Raw genomic sequence first — 16180 nt, forward strand, 5'->3', positions numbered from 1 at the left:
TTTTCCCCTCATCTCCGAGCAGTGATCCCTCACTGCTCATATTACCTGAGTAGAAAATGACATATAAGCTGACATGATTGCCACAGCTCCCAGCGCCACGTGGGGTACTTTCCCTGGTGGCACAGAGGGGCAGGCAGGGTGGGTGGCATGCTGCCTGGCCCTCAGCTCCTTACCCTGTGCTCCCTGCTGCTGTTGTGTCCCCCTCCAGCCAGCTGTGGCAGAGCCAGGGAGAGGAGGGGACCGGTGGTGCTGAGGCACCATGTTAGCAAGGCTGAGCAACAGAGCACTGTGCCCAGCTGCCCATGTGCCCCAGCCTGCCCTAGCTGCTCAATTCCTCCCCTGCTCCATGCCCAGCACCCATACTGGGGATCATGCTGCTGCCCTGCATCCCCGCAGCCTCCTGCAGCTCTCTGCAGGGCTGGGGAGCCACTGGCACCATGTGGCTGCCCGACCGTCAGCACCCCTTCAGCAGCTTTTGGGCTGGGTGAGGCCAGTGTTTACCAGCAGATTCCTGTCCCTGTCCCTTCGCCCAGGCTGGCTGGGGCTGTGCAGTGCTGGTGGGGCCAGAGCCCAAGCCTTGGGGTCTGGGCTGCGAGCTGGGGCCATGCTGGCTGCATCCCCGCTCCGGCTGCCTGCGGGTACCATGTGTGCGGCCACCTTGTACCCCAGCAGCGAGGCCGGTCAGGGCATGAGGGCAAAGTCCCTCGTGCAGGCAGGAGCTGCCCAGGGAGGGAAGCAGGGGAAGGACATGCAGGTCTTGCTTCAGTGCAGGGGTCGGAGAGGCCGGGATGAGCTGAGCCCTGGCTCTGGGACACGGTCCCCCAGGGGAGCAGCAGTGGGGCCTCCCTGAGCATGTCCAGCAGAGCTCTGCCACTGGCTGTGGAGGGGAGCAGCCCCCAGCCTGGGGGGATCCCGCATCTGCTCCCCCTGGCTGTGTCTGCTCAGCATCTCCCCGCCACGGCACCAGCCGCAGCTTTCAAACAGCTCTTGTATAAAATCAGAAATGGGGAGAGAAGAGTGGGAGCAGGCGACAGTGGCAGCTTATTTGTGATCTGCATTGTGTGGGGAGCTCTTAATTAGAGGTAATTAGACTGATTAACTTGCAAATGAGAAACTCGTCTTTTTCTCCTTTTCTTTCGCAAGAAAAAATAAAAAACAACAACAAGATAAATATTGAGGCTAATTACTTTGTACCTGCTGCAGAGCGCCCCCCAGCTCATGGGACACCCCTCTCTCAACCAGTGTGCTGCTCGATGCAGTGTGCTATGCGTATCCCTGTCCTGGTGTCCTTGTGATGGCTGTCCTCACTCGGGGCTGGTCCCATGGCAGGGCACGGCAGAGAGGGACCACCCACCATCCTCCATGTACCCTCATGCACCAGTGCATGACAAGGATACAGCATGTGTCCAGGAGCTGATGGGGGCAGTGGCCTCCACAGCACCGGCTATCATCAGGACCTGGCATTGTACCCTGGCACCCTCCCCACCAAACCCATCCCATGCTGGGTGCAGAGCGGGGCTGGGGGGCGGTGCCCTCTGTGGCACTGTGCGGTCCTGACTGTTTTCCAGCTCTTCCCTCATGGCATCTCTGGTTTCCCCCTCACTCTACCAACGCAACACCCTGGGGGCTTTTTTAGCACAACTCGGTTCAAATGTCTGATTAGTCTTTAGGAGATCAAGGGGTCAATTTTCCACAGCTCCTTCCTCTCCATTTAACTAATTTAACTGCGCGATTGTTACAAATTTCATTTTATTATAGCCCTGCTTCTCAGTCCAATTGAATTACCAAAATCTCATTTTCTCAGAAGTGCTGAATATGTAATTAGAGGAAAAATTATGCTCCTGACTGCTTATTAGAGAGGACTGCGTGAGACAGCTTGTCCGGGTGCACACGCAGGTCCGTGGTTCCCCGAGTGCCCACGTTGGCTGGTGAGAGCATGCGCACGCTTCAGAGGCTGCGTGTGAGCAAGCGCCACATGCAACTGTGCCAGAGCCCCAGCACAGAGGCGGTGTGACAGTGATGGGGGGCCACGGGTGGGCTCCTGGGTGCGAAGAGCTTTGCAGGAGTGGCACCAGGGTCTGGGCGGTGCTGGCTGGGCTCCTCGAGGACCTGCGAGCTGTGGGGCAGGGTGCTGAGGTGGTGGCTGGAGCCGGCGTGGTGCTTGTGGGAGAGGCATGAGGCTGGTGGATGTGGCCCTTCATCCTGCTATGCACTGTGTCTTGAGCTGTCTGGATCCAGCCGGGCTGGACTTAGCTGCAGGTAACTCCAGCAGCACCGCACAAGGGCTGTGGCTGCTGGGGACCTGCCTGCTATGGGACCCTGGGAGGGACCGTAGACCTGCTGGCGTGTGGCCCCACTGGAGGAAGATACCTGCTCCTCTCTGGGCCCTGCCCCTCTCTGCCTGGGCTCTAACAGCCACCCACATGCCATGGCTCGGTAGTGTGGGCTGGCACACCTGAAGGTGCTTAGTGCCTCTCTGCTGGGTGCACTGGGGATGAGGCACCCTGCAGCCCTTCCCAGAGCAGCTGCTCTCCAGAGCCCCCAGCCCCTGCCAGCAGTGGGGAGACAGCGGCTGCCCCTCCGAACCACTGGCAGCAGCAGCCACACCAGCCTCTGGCATGGCTTGGACACTCTGGTATGCAGAGCCATGCAGTGCATAGGCACCCACATCCGATTCTCCAGTGTCTGCGGGGCTCCAGAGGAGCAGGTAGCTCAGGTGTACACTGCTGAGGACTTGGGTCCTCTCCAGCCTGTCCTGGACTTGGGTCCTCTCCAGCCTGTCCTGGTCCCCAGGCTCTGCAGCCAAGCTTGTGCCTCATGTGCCTGCCTGTCCCAAACCCTTCGGTGACTGTTGGGGACCAAGCACTGCTGGGAATTCTGGCCAGCACTGTGTACGCTGGGTCTGTGTTGCCAGCCTGGCTGTTGCCCTCCAGCAGCATCTGCTCAGGGCTGGGAGCTGCTCTGCATGAGCCCCGGCAACACCAGTGATGCCGGGAACTGCTATGAGTGAGCCCTGGCACTGCTGGTGATGCTGGAAGCTGCTGCAGGTGACCTGTGTCACTGCCACCAGTGCCAGGCCCTGCTCGGGAGGGAGCACCACGCGTCCCAGAGCTGCTGTCCTCCCGCTCACGGCGGACCTGATCCTGTCATGTCTCCGGCAGTGACGCAGCCCGGTCGCTCCCTGATGCAGTGGCACAGGTACATGCGAGCCTGGGAGATGTCAGCTGCGCACACGTGGGGGACAGCCGGGAGCCCCCCCAAGCACCCCCATCTCGCCTCGGTTACACAACATTATCATTTCATAATACTCTGAAATATACATGAAGTTGGCTGAATGCAGATGAAATTGCACCATTTACTTCATGAATATTTCATGCAGCCTCAGCTCCGAATGAAGTTTCCAGCTGGTGGAGCCAGGACCTGGGGCTGGACCCCGCTCCCCGCCTGCCCGGCACAGGGGGTGACGGGGATGCGCAGGTAGCTTTGTGCTGGCACCTGGTCTCGTGTCTTATCCCCCCTCCTGCTGGCTATTGCATGCCTGCCAGCCACCATGTCCTTCCTCCCTGGGCTCCCACGGGCAGAGGGCTAGCAGCGTCCGTCCCTGGCTGTGCCGCAGCAGCCAGGCTCTGTCAGAATGGGCTCATGGAGCTGAGGGCAGGATCTGGCCCGGCTGCCCTGGGCCGGCAAGGGGCAGCTCCCCCCTTGCAGGGTCCTGGTGCAGGGAAGTTGGGGCAGAAGGGGCAGGTGTGTGGCAGCTCAGAAAAATGCTCTTTTTCCCATGCCAGCAGGCTGCCCTGCCTTACCCCCTGCTGCTGTTGTTGTTCCTCCTCCTCCCCCTTCTCCTTGTCTCACGCAGTCGCTCCAGCCTCTTGGGTCCTGCCTGTTCTCTCCAGCCCCACTTCCCACTTGAGCATCCCTGGCAGATGCTGTTAGCCGGCTCTCACCCCTCCCCTGCCTCCTCCTTAATGAAGACATTAAGCACGGCTGCTGCTACCTCCAGCCTCTGCAGCTCCCCACCTCCTTTCACAGTTCCTTCCCAGGGGGGTGATTCCCCCATTGTCTGGGGGTGATTTCCCCAGCTCTCTGTGGGGCCACGATGGCCCCAGTTGTGGGGAGGAGAGGAGAAGCAACCCGCTGCCATCTCCCACTGGCTCCCATGGTGGGCAGGGCTTGTCCCTCCTGGGGCCAGGGACATCCCCGCAGTGAGCACCCCGACCTCACTCCCCAGGTGCAGCCCAGGGCTCTGTGGCTGGTGCCTGCTCGGGGCTGGGCATGCTGCTTTGTATGGATGGCGCAGCATTTTGGGTAATGAAATATTCACAGGTCAGTGATTCCTTGAGAAATGACGGGGATCAGTCAATTCCTTTTCAGGGAGTAATTTTCTTCCCCTTCACGGCCTCTGTTTCATGTTGACAGTCATTAGTATGAGCGAGCAGCTGGATCGAAGGAGGGACATTGTGGCTGTCACGCAGATGAGCCGTGCCAGGCATGGCCTCGCAGCAGCCTGCGATGACAGCATCACCACGTGGCCCCTGCGTGCCTGGGGGGGGCATGGGGCCGTGTGAGGACCCTCCTGCTGCTGCCCGGGGCATTTGCTGAGCCGGTCTCTCAGTGCTCAGCACAGCGCAGGGCTGCTGTGCTGCCTTGCTCTGAGGCAGCAGGCAGAGGAGTGGATGCTCCCACCAGCTTCCCTGTCTGCTGCCCTGGTTTGTCCCCAGCTACATGTGCTGCTGGCGGGCATGACAGGTCCTGCCGCACCAATGTGCTGCAGACCTGTTGCAGCAGCAAGCAGCTGCCCTGGCACAGGCAGAGGAGCGGGCAGGGGTGCCCTCAGGGAATTGCTCAACACCCTTCCCTGCACTCGGCTCTGACCTCGGGCTGTCTCGCAGTGCAGCAAGGGGATGCCCTGACAGCAACCGAGCAAGCAGGAGCCAGTTTGGGTGAGAGTAACATGCTTGCCGCCTGCACTGCCTGCTCTGCCTGTAGGATATGCTGCCCGCTGAGGCTCTGCAGCTTGGAGGAACATCTTAGTGGCCTCCTTGGATGCTGTGGTGGGGCTAGGACCCCAGCCCCTCGCAGCACTCATCAGCAGGTGGCTGGTTCCCAGTGGAAAGAGCGGGACAGCCACAGGCATTGGGGACCACAGCTGGGCTGGCTGCCCATAGCTGCCTGCAGATCCATGCTGCCTTTGCTTCTTTGACACCTGTGGCTGCAGGCTCCTTGGTGCATGCTGCTCTCAGGGCTCCCTTCTTGCTGGTGGTGGAGAGGTGCATGGTGACAGGACTGTGCCCCCTCCCCAGCCGCTCTGGGGCTCAGCATGCTGGCATCCAGCCAGGCTACATGTGCCATGACAAGGCAGTGCTGTGCCATAACCAGGGGGTGCCATGCTGCCCCTGCACCAGCAGCACTGGCCTGAGCGCAGCGCGCAGGAAGAGGACACCCACAGGCAGAGCTGTCCAGGTTGGGGTTGCCCTGGGCTGGAGACGAGAGCAGGGCCTGGCCGAGGCAGTGGGATGGTCATGAGGCTTTGGTGGAAACTCTGTGCGTGTTTGTGTCGGCCGCAGGCGAGGGGAGCAGCCCCAGGACAGGCTGCTGCCCGGTTATAAATCGTGACTGTGTGTGCAAGCAGGCTCTGGCTGAGTCTGGGCATGGCCTGCTGGCTGGCCTTGCAGACCCGCCGCGCTGCCCGTCTGCAGCTGGAGGTGGGTGGCAGCAGGTGATAGTTGCTCGAAAGCAGTCAGTAACTCTGGGGAGCTGGCGTGCTGCACCTTCGTGCCGTGCCAGCAGGACGCCCATCATGGGCTAGGTGTGCTGCAGGGTGCTATCGGGTGGGTGGCCTGTCGGTAGTGCAGGCACTCCATGCTCAGCTAATTGCTCAGACATGTCCCTTGTGTTCAGGGGCTCCTGGTGCGTTATTTTCTTAAAAAGGAGCAAATGTTAAAAATGGCGTCGTCAGCCCCAAGCTGACAGGCACAATCACCAAAGTGCGGCGTCTGCAGGAACCGGCCCCACGCGCTAAATGACTTGAAAGGAAATGGCCTGGATTGTGCTGAGGAGGCAGAGTGCGGTGGGGAGAAAGCAAGTGGAGCAAACAAAAAAAACTTCATTAATTAAAGAAACTCGTTAATGAGGGACATTTAATCAGCTAAAGATGATATCTACCCCCTGCCTGCTGTGGCAGCCACTGCGCAGGGCTGGTGCTGTGAGGCTGAGCTATGAGCAGGGCAGGAGCCGCCGCTGCACAGGGGACACCACACAGGGGACCTCAGGGTCCCACCAGCTCTGCCTTCCAGGGCTGGCCTTGGGGAGCAGCATCCTGCAGCTGGCTGGACAGAGCCACTCTCAGGGGGGCTCCCCTGGCCCTGGACTCCTCAGCACAGTGCTCTGCCAAGGAGCCAGGAGGCAGCAGGACACCCGCCAGCCCAGAGGATGCAGCGGCACGTGCTGCGCTTCCCAGAGCTGCTTCTGCCCTTGACAGCGAAGGCCTCAGCTCCCCATCCCAGCCCTCTGCTGCTGTGCCCAGGGCTGTGGTGTTACGGCACAGGGCTATGCCACAGCTGTGCCGGTATCTTGCCTGAGCAGGTGGGCAGCATGGGGAGCGGAGGTGATGGGTGCTGCTCATGCTCCCTGTGCTATGTTAAATACCGATGGGTTTGCTCCACACTTGGCCTTGGGTGCTGCACTAAGCTCCTCTCTTGTTTACTAAATGAGGGCCACGGGTGGTTAATAGTCAGAATTTCTTTCAATGCAAGTGCAGAAAGCCGCACCACAAAGCACCTTGCGGGAGCATCCCCCATGATGCCCTTAGAAGGACATGCAGTGTGTGAGCAAGAGGCACCTGTTGGAGCCCCCTGGCCCTGGCACCATGCCATGGTCTCCAGTCACGGCTGGGCACTCCAAGCTGGGAGCACCACCTGGCTGCAGGCCGGTGCTGTCTGGCTGCCTCCCCTGAGGTGCAGAGGTGGGTCCCCAGGACCCACTCCAGGCACTCAGTGCAGAGAGGGACCCCGGGAAGGGGCTGCTCCTGGTGCAGGCTCAGGGGTGGCTGTGGGGCCAGGGCCCCAGTAACCCCTCTGGGAGGAGCAGGGGGGCTTCCTCACTGCCTGGGGCTGCCTGCAGACGGGGCTATTCCCACACTGCAGGCAGCCCAGAGCAGCCGGCAAGGGAGGATGCCGGCAGTGCCTGGTGCGGGGCTGAGCAGCAGCCACTTGCCCATGACATCAATGGGCATCGCACAGCCAAACCTGTCGCCATCCCCCTCCCCGCGGGGCTCTCACCCCCGGCAGCCCCCAGCCACTGAGCCGAGCAGCCTCGTCCCCACGGACGGGCAGCACGCACAGGAGAGAGGTGCTGGGAGCTGTAGATCTGCTCTTCTGCAGCACCAGCAGCCCCAGCAATGGTGAGCAAAACAGGGGAACTTAATGGTCCCTGAATTAAATAATACTTGGGCTGACTAGCACTGCGACAGCCCTAATTAATAACATATATGAACGTGGCTGTCAGGGCAGGCTGGCAAGGAGCCAGTTGGGCCCAAGACCTGGGCAGGTGGGGACAGCCCCTCCCCCAGCACCTGTCTGCGTCCCCCTGCCTGCTCACTGTTCCTGCCTGGGCAGAAGTGCCCATCCCTGCTGTGATGGTGGCTGAGCCTGGCTATGGTGACAGTAAAACTGAGTGTCCAGCACAGAGCATGCAGGAGTGCTACAGGCTGCTCCTGCTGCTGGCTCTGTTCACAGAGGCAGGGAGGGTCAGGCACTGGGCATCAGCGAGGCAGGAAGGGTCAGGCACTGGGCATCAGGGATGCAGGGAAGGTCAGGCACTGGGATCAGCGATGCAGGGAATGTCAGGCACTGAGCATCAGGGATGTGGGGAGAGAGAGTCAGGCACTGGGACCGTGACTGTTGTAACTGGTGTCTGCCTGCTCCCTGGAGCAGGCTCAGTTGCTGGGGCCAGGCTGAGCACAGGGTGGAAACCCTCAAGTCTGCGAGGTGGGGTTTGCACCTGCGGTGTAGGCAGGAGCGTTGCCCTGGATGCCCAGCTCAGGGGCAGTGCCAGGGATGGGGCTCTACCATCCTGCAGCATCGGCAGCCCCGGGCCGCACTGGCAGGTGTATCTGGCTGGCGTGTTCCTGAGCAGCTGAGTCAGCACAGGAAGGCACTGGCAAGCCTGCCAATGACTTGCAGATCTGTAGCGGGATTATTTACGCTGGGTTTGCATGTGGTCCCACCGTGCCTCTGGTGCGGGCTCCATTGCCTCCCTCACAGGCACGATGGCCCTGCTTGCTGGGGGATGGTGGCTGGCAGCGCGGCCCCCCCATCTGCACCCCACCATCCCTCCGTACCATAAATTGGCCACACACAATTAAGGAGCTTGTCTCCACAGGCTGAGCCACAGATGTATTTCATGGGTGAGAGGCTGCCATGGCGGGTTGTAAAGCATCTGAGGGGCTGCTGGCACTGCCCTGCGTGCTGGTTTAGGCATTCTCAGCCTCTTGGCTGCCGGCGGAGGCTGCTGCCATGCACCACACCAGGCATCTGTGTGTGGTGGTAGGTGCAGCACACACGTGTGCCACAGGGCAGAGCCTGTGGGTGCACATAGGGCTATGAGGATGGATGGATGGATGATGATGGATGGATGGTGGATGGGTGGGTGGGTGGGGTGTGCAAGAGAGATGCAGGCTGGCAGACCCATGCTAGCCCCTCAGGCCAGCCCCCCCAGCAGGCAATAGGCAGCCCTTGGTCCGTAGCACATGTGCAGCTCACTCTGTTTGACTGGGGTGGTCAGGTGGGCAGAATTAGAGCAAGGGGCCTAATCAAATATTTAGCAGTTAATTGATCTGTTGTTGGCCAAGGGGCTATCAGCATTCCTGCCTGACCGCCCCTCCATGCCTCCATGGCCGTGCTACTGTTTGCTGCCATCACCATCACTGGGATGCCAGGTTTGCTGCCAGCGGGCACTGATGCTGTACCGTCCCCCGCAAGAGCAACGTTGCCAGCCTGGCTTTGCTTTGCCCCATGTTGGGCTCCAAACTGAGGGCTGCCCTGGTTTCCTTCCCCAAGGAGATGGCAGTGTGCAGGCTTCCATAGGTAAGCCCCACGGGGGGGTTTGCTCTGCTCTCCTGCTGCCCAAGCCCCAGCACATGGGGCAGGCAGGGCCCCAGAGCAGGAGAGGATGGAGGCTTGGCTGTGTACGATGGAACCCAAGAGCTGCCGTGGCACGGTGACAGCCCAGGGTCTGGGGGGACACACACCAAAGGCTGGGGCATGGTAGGCCTGAGGGGCCTGGGTCTGGCCGCAGTGACCAGGACACCTCCCCAGGGCAGGATGCAGCCCAGGCACCCCGGGGAGACCAGTGGGTAAGGGGGTCGGTGCCGCTGTCTTGGCAGGGTAACCAGGACGCCACGGCTCCGCCAGACGCGATGGCTCAGCCCTACCCCCCGGCCCAGTATCCCCCACCCCCCCAGAATGGGATCCCCGCAGAGTATGCGCCGCCGCACCCCCACCCCACGCAGGACTACTCGGGGCAAAGCACAGTACCAGAGCACGCCATGACCCTCTACACACCAGCACAGAGCCATGCCGAGCAGCCGGGCACCGATGCCAGCACACAGTCCATAGCAGGGACACAGACGGTACCGGTAAGGGAGTGGTGTCGGGGGTGCGGGGGGGTCTGAGGGCAGCATCGGAGCTGCCAGGAGAGGTACCAGGGCAGTGGTGCTGGCCTGGCTGTGGTCCCTCAGGGCACTGGGCTGGGTGTCCCCACCACAGCCACTGGCTCTCTCCCTTGCAGTCCTGTCCTGTCCCGTCCCCCCATCATTTCTAATCACTTGTAATCTACCTGCTTGGCTGCCTTCCCACCAGATAGCTTCAATTATGGGGTTGTAATGCAGCGCCGGGGAAAGTGCTGAGCTGAGCACTTCCCAGTCCAGCTACAGCAGCCCTGCGTACGGGACCTGCTCCCCCCCCCCCCCCCCCCGCCCCCCGTCTGCCACAGTCACGGCCCCTGGGCACTGTGCAGCTGGGCTGACTGAGTGGGGACAGAGGCCAGTGCAGGGCCACCTGATGCTGGCTGGCTCCTTGCAGTGGGTCACACACCCCCCCACACCGTCTCCCAGGCCTCTCCCTCCCTGGGATGCACTCCCTGTGTCCCTCCCCCCAGCTCTCAGCACCCCATGTCCCTGGCACCACTCATGGCATGGGTGATCCCCTGACCCCGCTGTCAGCACTGGCTGAGGTGGAAGGGTGTAGGCAGGGCTGGTGGCTGGTTCCCCAGGCTGGGCATTCCCCGATTCCCCAGAGGCAGAGTTCCCCTCTGGCATCACCCTGACTTGCCAGGCTGCAGGGAGGCCCACGGGATGCTGCCCAGAGCTTGGGGACCACAGGGTCCAGGGTGTCCCTGGGGCCAAGTAGCGTCAAGCAGAGGGGAAGGGGACAGTGCCCAAGCCTGGACCCCTGCCAGGGGACATGGGGCTGGCAAGGCTGGGAGCTGATGGCCGGCGGCGCTTCCCACAGCAGACAGATGAGGCGGCACAGACAGACAGCCAGCAGCTACACTCCTCAGACAACACAGACAAGCAGCAGCCCAAGAGGTTACACGTCTCCAACATCCCCTTCCGATTCCGGGACCCTGACCTGCGGCAAATGTTTGGGGTGAGTCCAGCCCCATCCAGCTACCCGCGTGCCCTGCTCTCCACTCAGGTGCTGCCCCATGGCACCACAGAAACCCTAGGACTGTCCCATCCCAAAGGCCTGTGCTGCCTCCATGCCACTGCTGGCCGGGAGTGGTGGCATGCAGGATGGGCACCCTGCTTAACAGCCAGGCTGTTGGACCAAGGTCCACGTGTGAAGTGGGCAGTAACACAGAGCCCTTGTCCCTCTCCCCTTGTTCCCTTCCCAGCCCCCAATAGAATTCAGAGCAGTGCAGGCTGATGAGATTTTGGGTGATGCTCCTCAAGTCCTGGAAGAGCAGGTGCCATGGGAGCAACAGGGCTTTCCCCTGCATGGCACCGAGGGTCCAGTGGGCTGGCCCCCAAGGCAGCCCCCTGCCTGTCCCTGGCCTGGCTGAGCGCGAAGCCCTGTGCCAGCAGCCCCAGGTGCGGGCACAGGGCTGGGAGCTCTGTGGTGTTCACACCTCTTGTCTCTCTGTTTGCAGCAATTCGGGAAGATCCTGGATGTGGAGATCATTTTCAATGAGCGGGGCTCCAAGGTGGGTGCTACCCATGGCTGGCGCCATTACGTCAAGCCCTGGGGAGGGGGCCAGGCAGAGCCGGGATGCCCAGAAGCTCCACTGCCTGCTCTCCTGCCCCGTGGGACCCAGGGCAGCCCTGTCCTGCTGCCCTGCACTGGCTGGGGGGGCTGCATGGGTCCCTGCACCCTGAGCACCGGAGGGAGAGGAGGGCTCGCTCTGCCCCCTCCTGCACAGGCAGCTTGTGTCCCTCTGTGTGTGGATGTCTCTGTTGTATCTTCCCTGCTTTCTGTGCCCCTCTCCCAAACTCTTCTCCCAGCTCACGGGCAATGCTGGGGCCTCAGCTGGGACCCCTGGACCCAGTGGGGGCCCCAGCCCAGGCTCTCCATCTCTGCACTATGGCAGCCTCATCTCCTGCGCCAGCTCTCCTGATTCACCCCCTCTCTCTCTCTGTCCCCGCACCCTCTCTCTGTCTCTCTCTGTCTCTTTCTTTCTCCTTTTCTCCTCTGCTCACAGGGTTTTGGGTTTGTAACTTTTGAAACTAGCACAGATGCCGACCGGGCACGGGAGAAGCTGAATGGCACCATCGTAGAGGGCCGGAAGATTGAGGTGCTCAGATAAGTGTGCTAGTGCCATGCCTGTGTGTACGTGCGTCCCCTCCGCCCTACCTGGGGGCTTTCTCCTGCCAGGGGGCTGCAGGCAGGTCAGAGCTGCCCAGGGGCCACGGGCAGGGGAAAGCTGGGGCAGGGGATGCTTTGGGGCAGCTCCAGGTCCCACCCCCATGCCCCAGGGGAGGTTTGCCTGGCGCGTGCATGCATTCATGAATGCGGCACAGAAGCATGTGTGCCGGCTGCTGGGAAGGTTGTCACTTGGCGCAAGGAGTGTCCCATTCAAACGAGCATTGGTCCAGGCTCTGGCTGAGTTTTGCTGGTTACAGAGGGGTCTGACAGACCCCAGCTGCCTGCAGTCCCTATGCCCACCACAAAGCCACCCCAAGCTCTTGCAGGGAGGAGAGGGGCTCTCTGCTCCACATGCCATCTCCATCTTCCCTGTGCCTGGGAGGGAAGGATGCTGCACAGGGCTCCCGCTCCTGCTGTGCAGGCAACTGCTGCAATGCCCAGCTCTCAAGACTTTTATTTCTTTAAGCCAGGCAGAGGGATCAGGCTCTGCCTGTGCATTGGCAGCACCTTACTGACTAGTGAGCGGTGGGAAGTGGGGCAGCACGCAGCAGAGGGAGTGGGATGCAAATGTCCCCAGCAATTCTGAGAGCAGGGAAGGGCAGCCTGGCAGGATGCACCCTGCCTGTCAGAGAACATGGTCCAATAAAGCTGGGCAGGAGTTTGCTGGTGCTTGCTGCAGTGACCCAGGCTCCTGCTGCAAGCATCCTTCCTGCAGGCTGGGTCAGACAGGGTGGGGACAGGAGGCGGCCGACCCTGGTGGCAGCATGCTGGGGCTCAGCCTGCACATGGCACCACAGTGGTCAGGGCATCAGCCAGCAGCCCAACTGACACTTGTCACTGGAGCCAGGAGGCCTGGGCTGGCCAGGGGTACGGGCAGGACTGCATCACGGCGGGGTAGCTGCAGACAGAGACTCGTACCGCATCTCCCCGTGCAGCTTGGCATCCTTTGCTCCAGTATCTTGAAGCAGCAGCAACACGCGCCAAGTACATCTGAGCGGGCCCTGGACTGCAGCCTCGCCAGCCCCACTGCCCACAGGCGCTGAGCTCCCGTCCACTCTCTCCACAGGTGAACAACGCCACAGCCCGGGTCATGACGAACAAGAAGGTTACCAACCCCTACACCAACGGTAAGGGTCAGTGCGAGCAGAGATGGAGCTGCAGCAGGCAGGGGCATCCCCAGGCACCATCGCTGCCCAGCTGCTGCTGAGCTCCTGCAGCAAACCCCCTCCGTGCCCTTGGGCAGACGGGAGAGCAGCTGCTCCCTGCCCAGTGTGGGGGTGCAGCCCCCCCAGGCACCCCGGGGATGGGAGCTGTGGCCTCTTGGAGCCCAGCCGGGAGGTGGGGGGAAGTGCTGTGGGAAGGGTGCCCCCGGCCTCACTGGCTCTCCCTGCCCGCAGGCTGGAAGCTGAACCCGGTAGTGGGAGCGGTCTACGGCCCCGAGTTCTACGCAGGTAACATGGGGTCGGGGCCAGCCCTGCCACAGGTCCCCCTGAATGTCAGCTCTGCACCGTGTCTGACCCCACCGCCGCTCGAAATAGCGAGCAGCCCCCAGCCCCTCTCCCCATGCTGCAGCCCTGCATGCCCAGTTCCCCTCACCCTGGCCCGCTGCCCCAGCATCCCTACGGGGCCAGGGCATGGAGGCAGGCTTTGGCATGGGATGCCCCACGGTGACTGCGGGGGTCCCAGCCATGCCGTGTGGGGAGCTTCTGAGGTAAAGCCCACGTTTGTCCCCTCCCTCCTGCAGTAACGGGGTTCCCGTACCCCACCACGGGTACAGCTGTGGCCTACCGAGGGGCACACTTACGGGGACGAGGACGTGCCGTCTACAACACCTTCCGAGCTGCGCCACCGCCACCGCCCATCCCCACCTACGGCGCGTGAGTACCTGGGCAGTGCAGGGCTGTTTTCTGCCACATTGCTCCAATTCTGCTGCCATCAGCATCGGTATTGCCAGGCTCTCACACTTCAGGAATGGACTGCAGCTCCCCCAGCACCTGCCTGGCCTCAGGCTCTGTGAAACCCCCCAGGCTGCTGCCCCTCAGGGTGACCCCAGTGCTCACCAGCCTCCTGCGCCCCAAAGCATGGACCGTTGTTCCAGCTGTGTTGGTTGGTTAATGGAAATGCTCTCTCCCAGCACACGCGGCTGCTCTGGTGTCAGGCACGGCTGTGGCAACCTGGCCGCTCAGTTGCTCTCAGCAGTGATCGTGCCTCAAGCTCCTCCATCCCTGTGGCACCCCGGCCCTTGGCTGTGCCCTCTGCCTGTCCCCACATCCCTGCCCTCCCTGCCAGGAGTCCCAGCCCGAGATGTGCCTGCGGGCTGCCTGGATGGCTGCTCCTCACCTGTCGGCTGCACTGCTGGAAGCAGCTCCCCCAGTTCACCCGCTTCAACCCGATCCCTCTCTGCCAGTGACATGGGCCAGGCTCTGACACCTCCACCTCATTTTCAGGGTCGTCTACCAGGATGGGTTCTATGGAGCAGAGATCTACGTAAGTGCCACTGCGCCTGCGTCTGGGACACACCGGGGACCCTGTGCTGGGGCAGGGGGCGAGTGGCACCAGGTGGCTGTGTGTTGGGCTCTGCCCCTGCCAGCCCAGTCCCCTGGGGAAGGCAGCTGGAGCCCAGGCGCAGTGTGGACGGGAGCAGGGTGGCACCACACAGGGTCCCGTGTCCCCAGCCAGGCCCCTCGCAGGGCCAGCGCTGCATGGGATTTACGGCCTCGACAAGTGCCGATGCACTGTCTTACACCAGCATTTAACCTCCATATTTAAGAAGCCATTGGCGATATTTCAGGCGGGTGGCTGAAGGATTTATCTAACGTGACACCTCATTAAAGCGATCAGGGAGGTGACATTCTCTCCTCTGGAAATTTAATTTTTTAAGGTTAATGTTTGTGAAAGCCCCTGGGGAATGGTAATGAGGCTGGTATGTGCCTGGTGGCACAGGCACCAGCTCCCCGCAGGGTCCCACCACTGCTCTGTGGCAGTGCCTGTGGAGTGCCCAGCTGCCCCAGCCCCCTGAGCCTCCCCTGGTAGGTACTGCACCCCTCCCTGATGGCCATCTCTCCTCCGCTGCAGGGGGGCTATGCCGCCTACAGATACGCCCAGCCGGCAGCAGCAGCGGCAGCATACAGTGACAGGTAAGCACTGCAGGCATCGCTCCTGAGAGGGGGAAGCCCTGTTTCACCCCCTGCACTGCCCAGTCCGACACACCGCAGCTTTTGTGCCCACGGGATGAGGATGGAGCCAGGTATGATGAGGGTGTCCTGCAAACAAGGGGCCCTTGCCCTCCACTTGGGCTTGTTCTGAAAAGGACTGGGTGCCCAGGCAGGGAGAAGCAGGGACATCTCAGGGGGCTCCCAGGTGCAGCAGGGGGGAGCAGTGGCTGGTCAGGGGGGATGCTGAGGGGAGGCGGGACCCCAACCGTGGTTGTTAATGCCCACTGCTGTGTTTGCTCCTAGTTACGGCAGAGTGTATGCAGCGGCAGACCCATACCACCACACCATCGGCCCTGCTGCCACATACAGCATCGGCACCATGGTAAGAGCAGCCCCCGCGGCCTTTCTTTGCTTCCTGGCACGAGCTGCAGCCAGCCCAGGGAGGGGAGGCCGGCGCAGCAGCTCGGGGACCCTGTGGGGTGCAGGGCAGGCAAAGGGGCATGGGGCAGCCCTGCATGTGGGGGCTGTGGGAGGGGGAGCCAGGAGGTGGTGGCGGCAGGAGCAGCGCAGCCCCTGCCTGGCTCTGTCCACAGGCAGGCAAGAGAGGAGCCCTCCCCCTGCCGTGCCTTCATCCCACATGGTCCATTATGCCCTGCAGCAGAAGCCCCACACAGTCCAGACTATGCATGCTACTTGCTGGGAACCTGGCTGCCCCCTGCGCTGGCTGCCTGGCAGCACCCCAGGGCCCTGGCTGGGGACCGAGACCCCCTTTCTTGTCCCTGGTGGGTGTGGGGCGTGTCCCCAGGGCCCAGCACACAGCCACACACAGGGAGCACACGTGTGCATGCCGGCGCCTGCAGCCAACCTGCACACTGCGGCTCTTAGCTATCTTCACAACCAGCATCAAAGATGAAAAATCCCACTCATGGGCAGGATCTCAAAGCCAACCCGTCTTTTTCTTCCTTTTTTTAACCCCCTGACACGGGTCCCGGCTGCCAAGTGCCCCTCGGCACCCCTAGCCCCAGGCAGGTGCTGGCAAGGGGCCATGGCCCCTCTGTCCCGTGGGGATGGGCAGGGGGGTTACAGCCCAGCGCTGCAGCGGGAATGGGGACAGGCTCCTCTGTGTTAACTGTGGCACCGGTTGTGCCATGCCAGGGGCACCAG

At 62.1% G+C, this 16180-nt stretch overlaps 1 protein-coding gene across 13 annotated transcripts in view; it reads left to right on the forward strand.

Moving 5' to 3' along the window:
* Positions 1-16180, forward strand: part of RBFOX3 (RNA binding fox-1 homolog 3) — a 147458-nt gene that overhangs the window by 128915 nt on the left and 2363 nt on the right. For 12 of the 13 annotated variants that reach the window (XM_080381436.1, XM_080381437.1, XM_080381435.1 and 9 more), the window contains 10 exons: positions 9383-9634; positions 10509-10646; positions 11149-11202; positions 11698-11790; positions 12928-12988; positions 13259-13312; positions 13606-13738; positions 14309-14348; positions 14937-14998; positions 15320-15398. In XM_080381436.1, the coding sequence (XP_080237562.1) occupies positions 9416-9634; positions 10509-10646; positions 11149-11202; positions 11698-11790; positions 12928-12988; positions 13259-13312; positions 13606-13738; positions 14309-14348; positions 14937-14998; positions 15320-15398 (933 nt within the window). In that variant the 5' untranslated portion in view covers positions 9383-9415. The remainder of the gene's footprint in view (positions 1-9382; positions 9635-10508; positions 10647-11148; positions 11203-11697; positions 11791-12927; positions 12989-13258; positions 13313-13605; positions 13739-14308; positions 14349-14936; positions 14999-15319; positions 15399-16180) is intronic. The other variant, XM_080381434.1, reaches the window with a different exon arrangement.

The sequence above is a fragment of the Falco punctatus genome, assembly GCF_963210335.1.
Source record: "Falco punctatus genome assembly, chromosome: 1".
NCBI classification, from domain to species: domain Eukaryota; kingdom Metazoa; phylum Chordata; class Aves; order Falconiformes; family Falconidae; genus Falco; species Falco punctatus.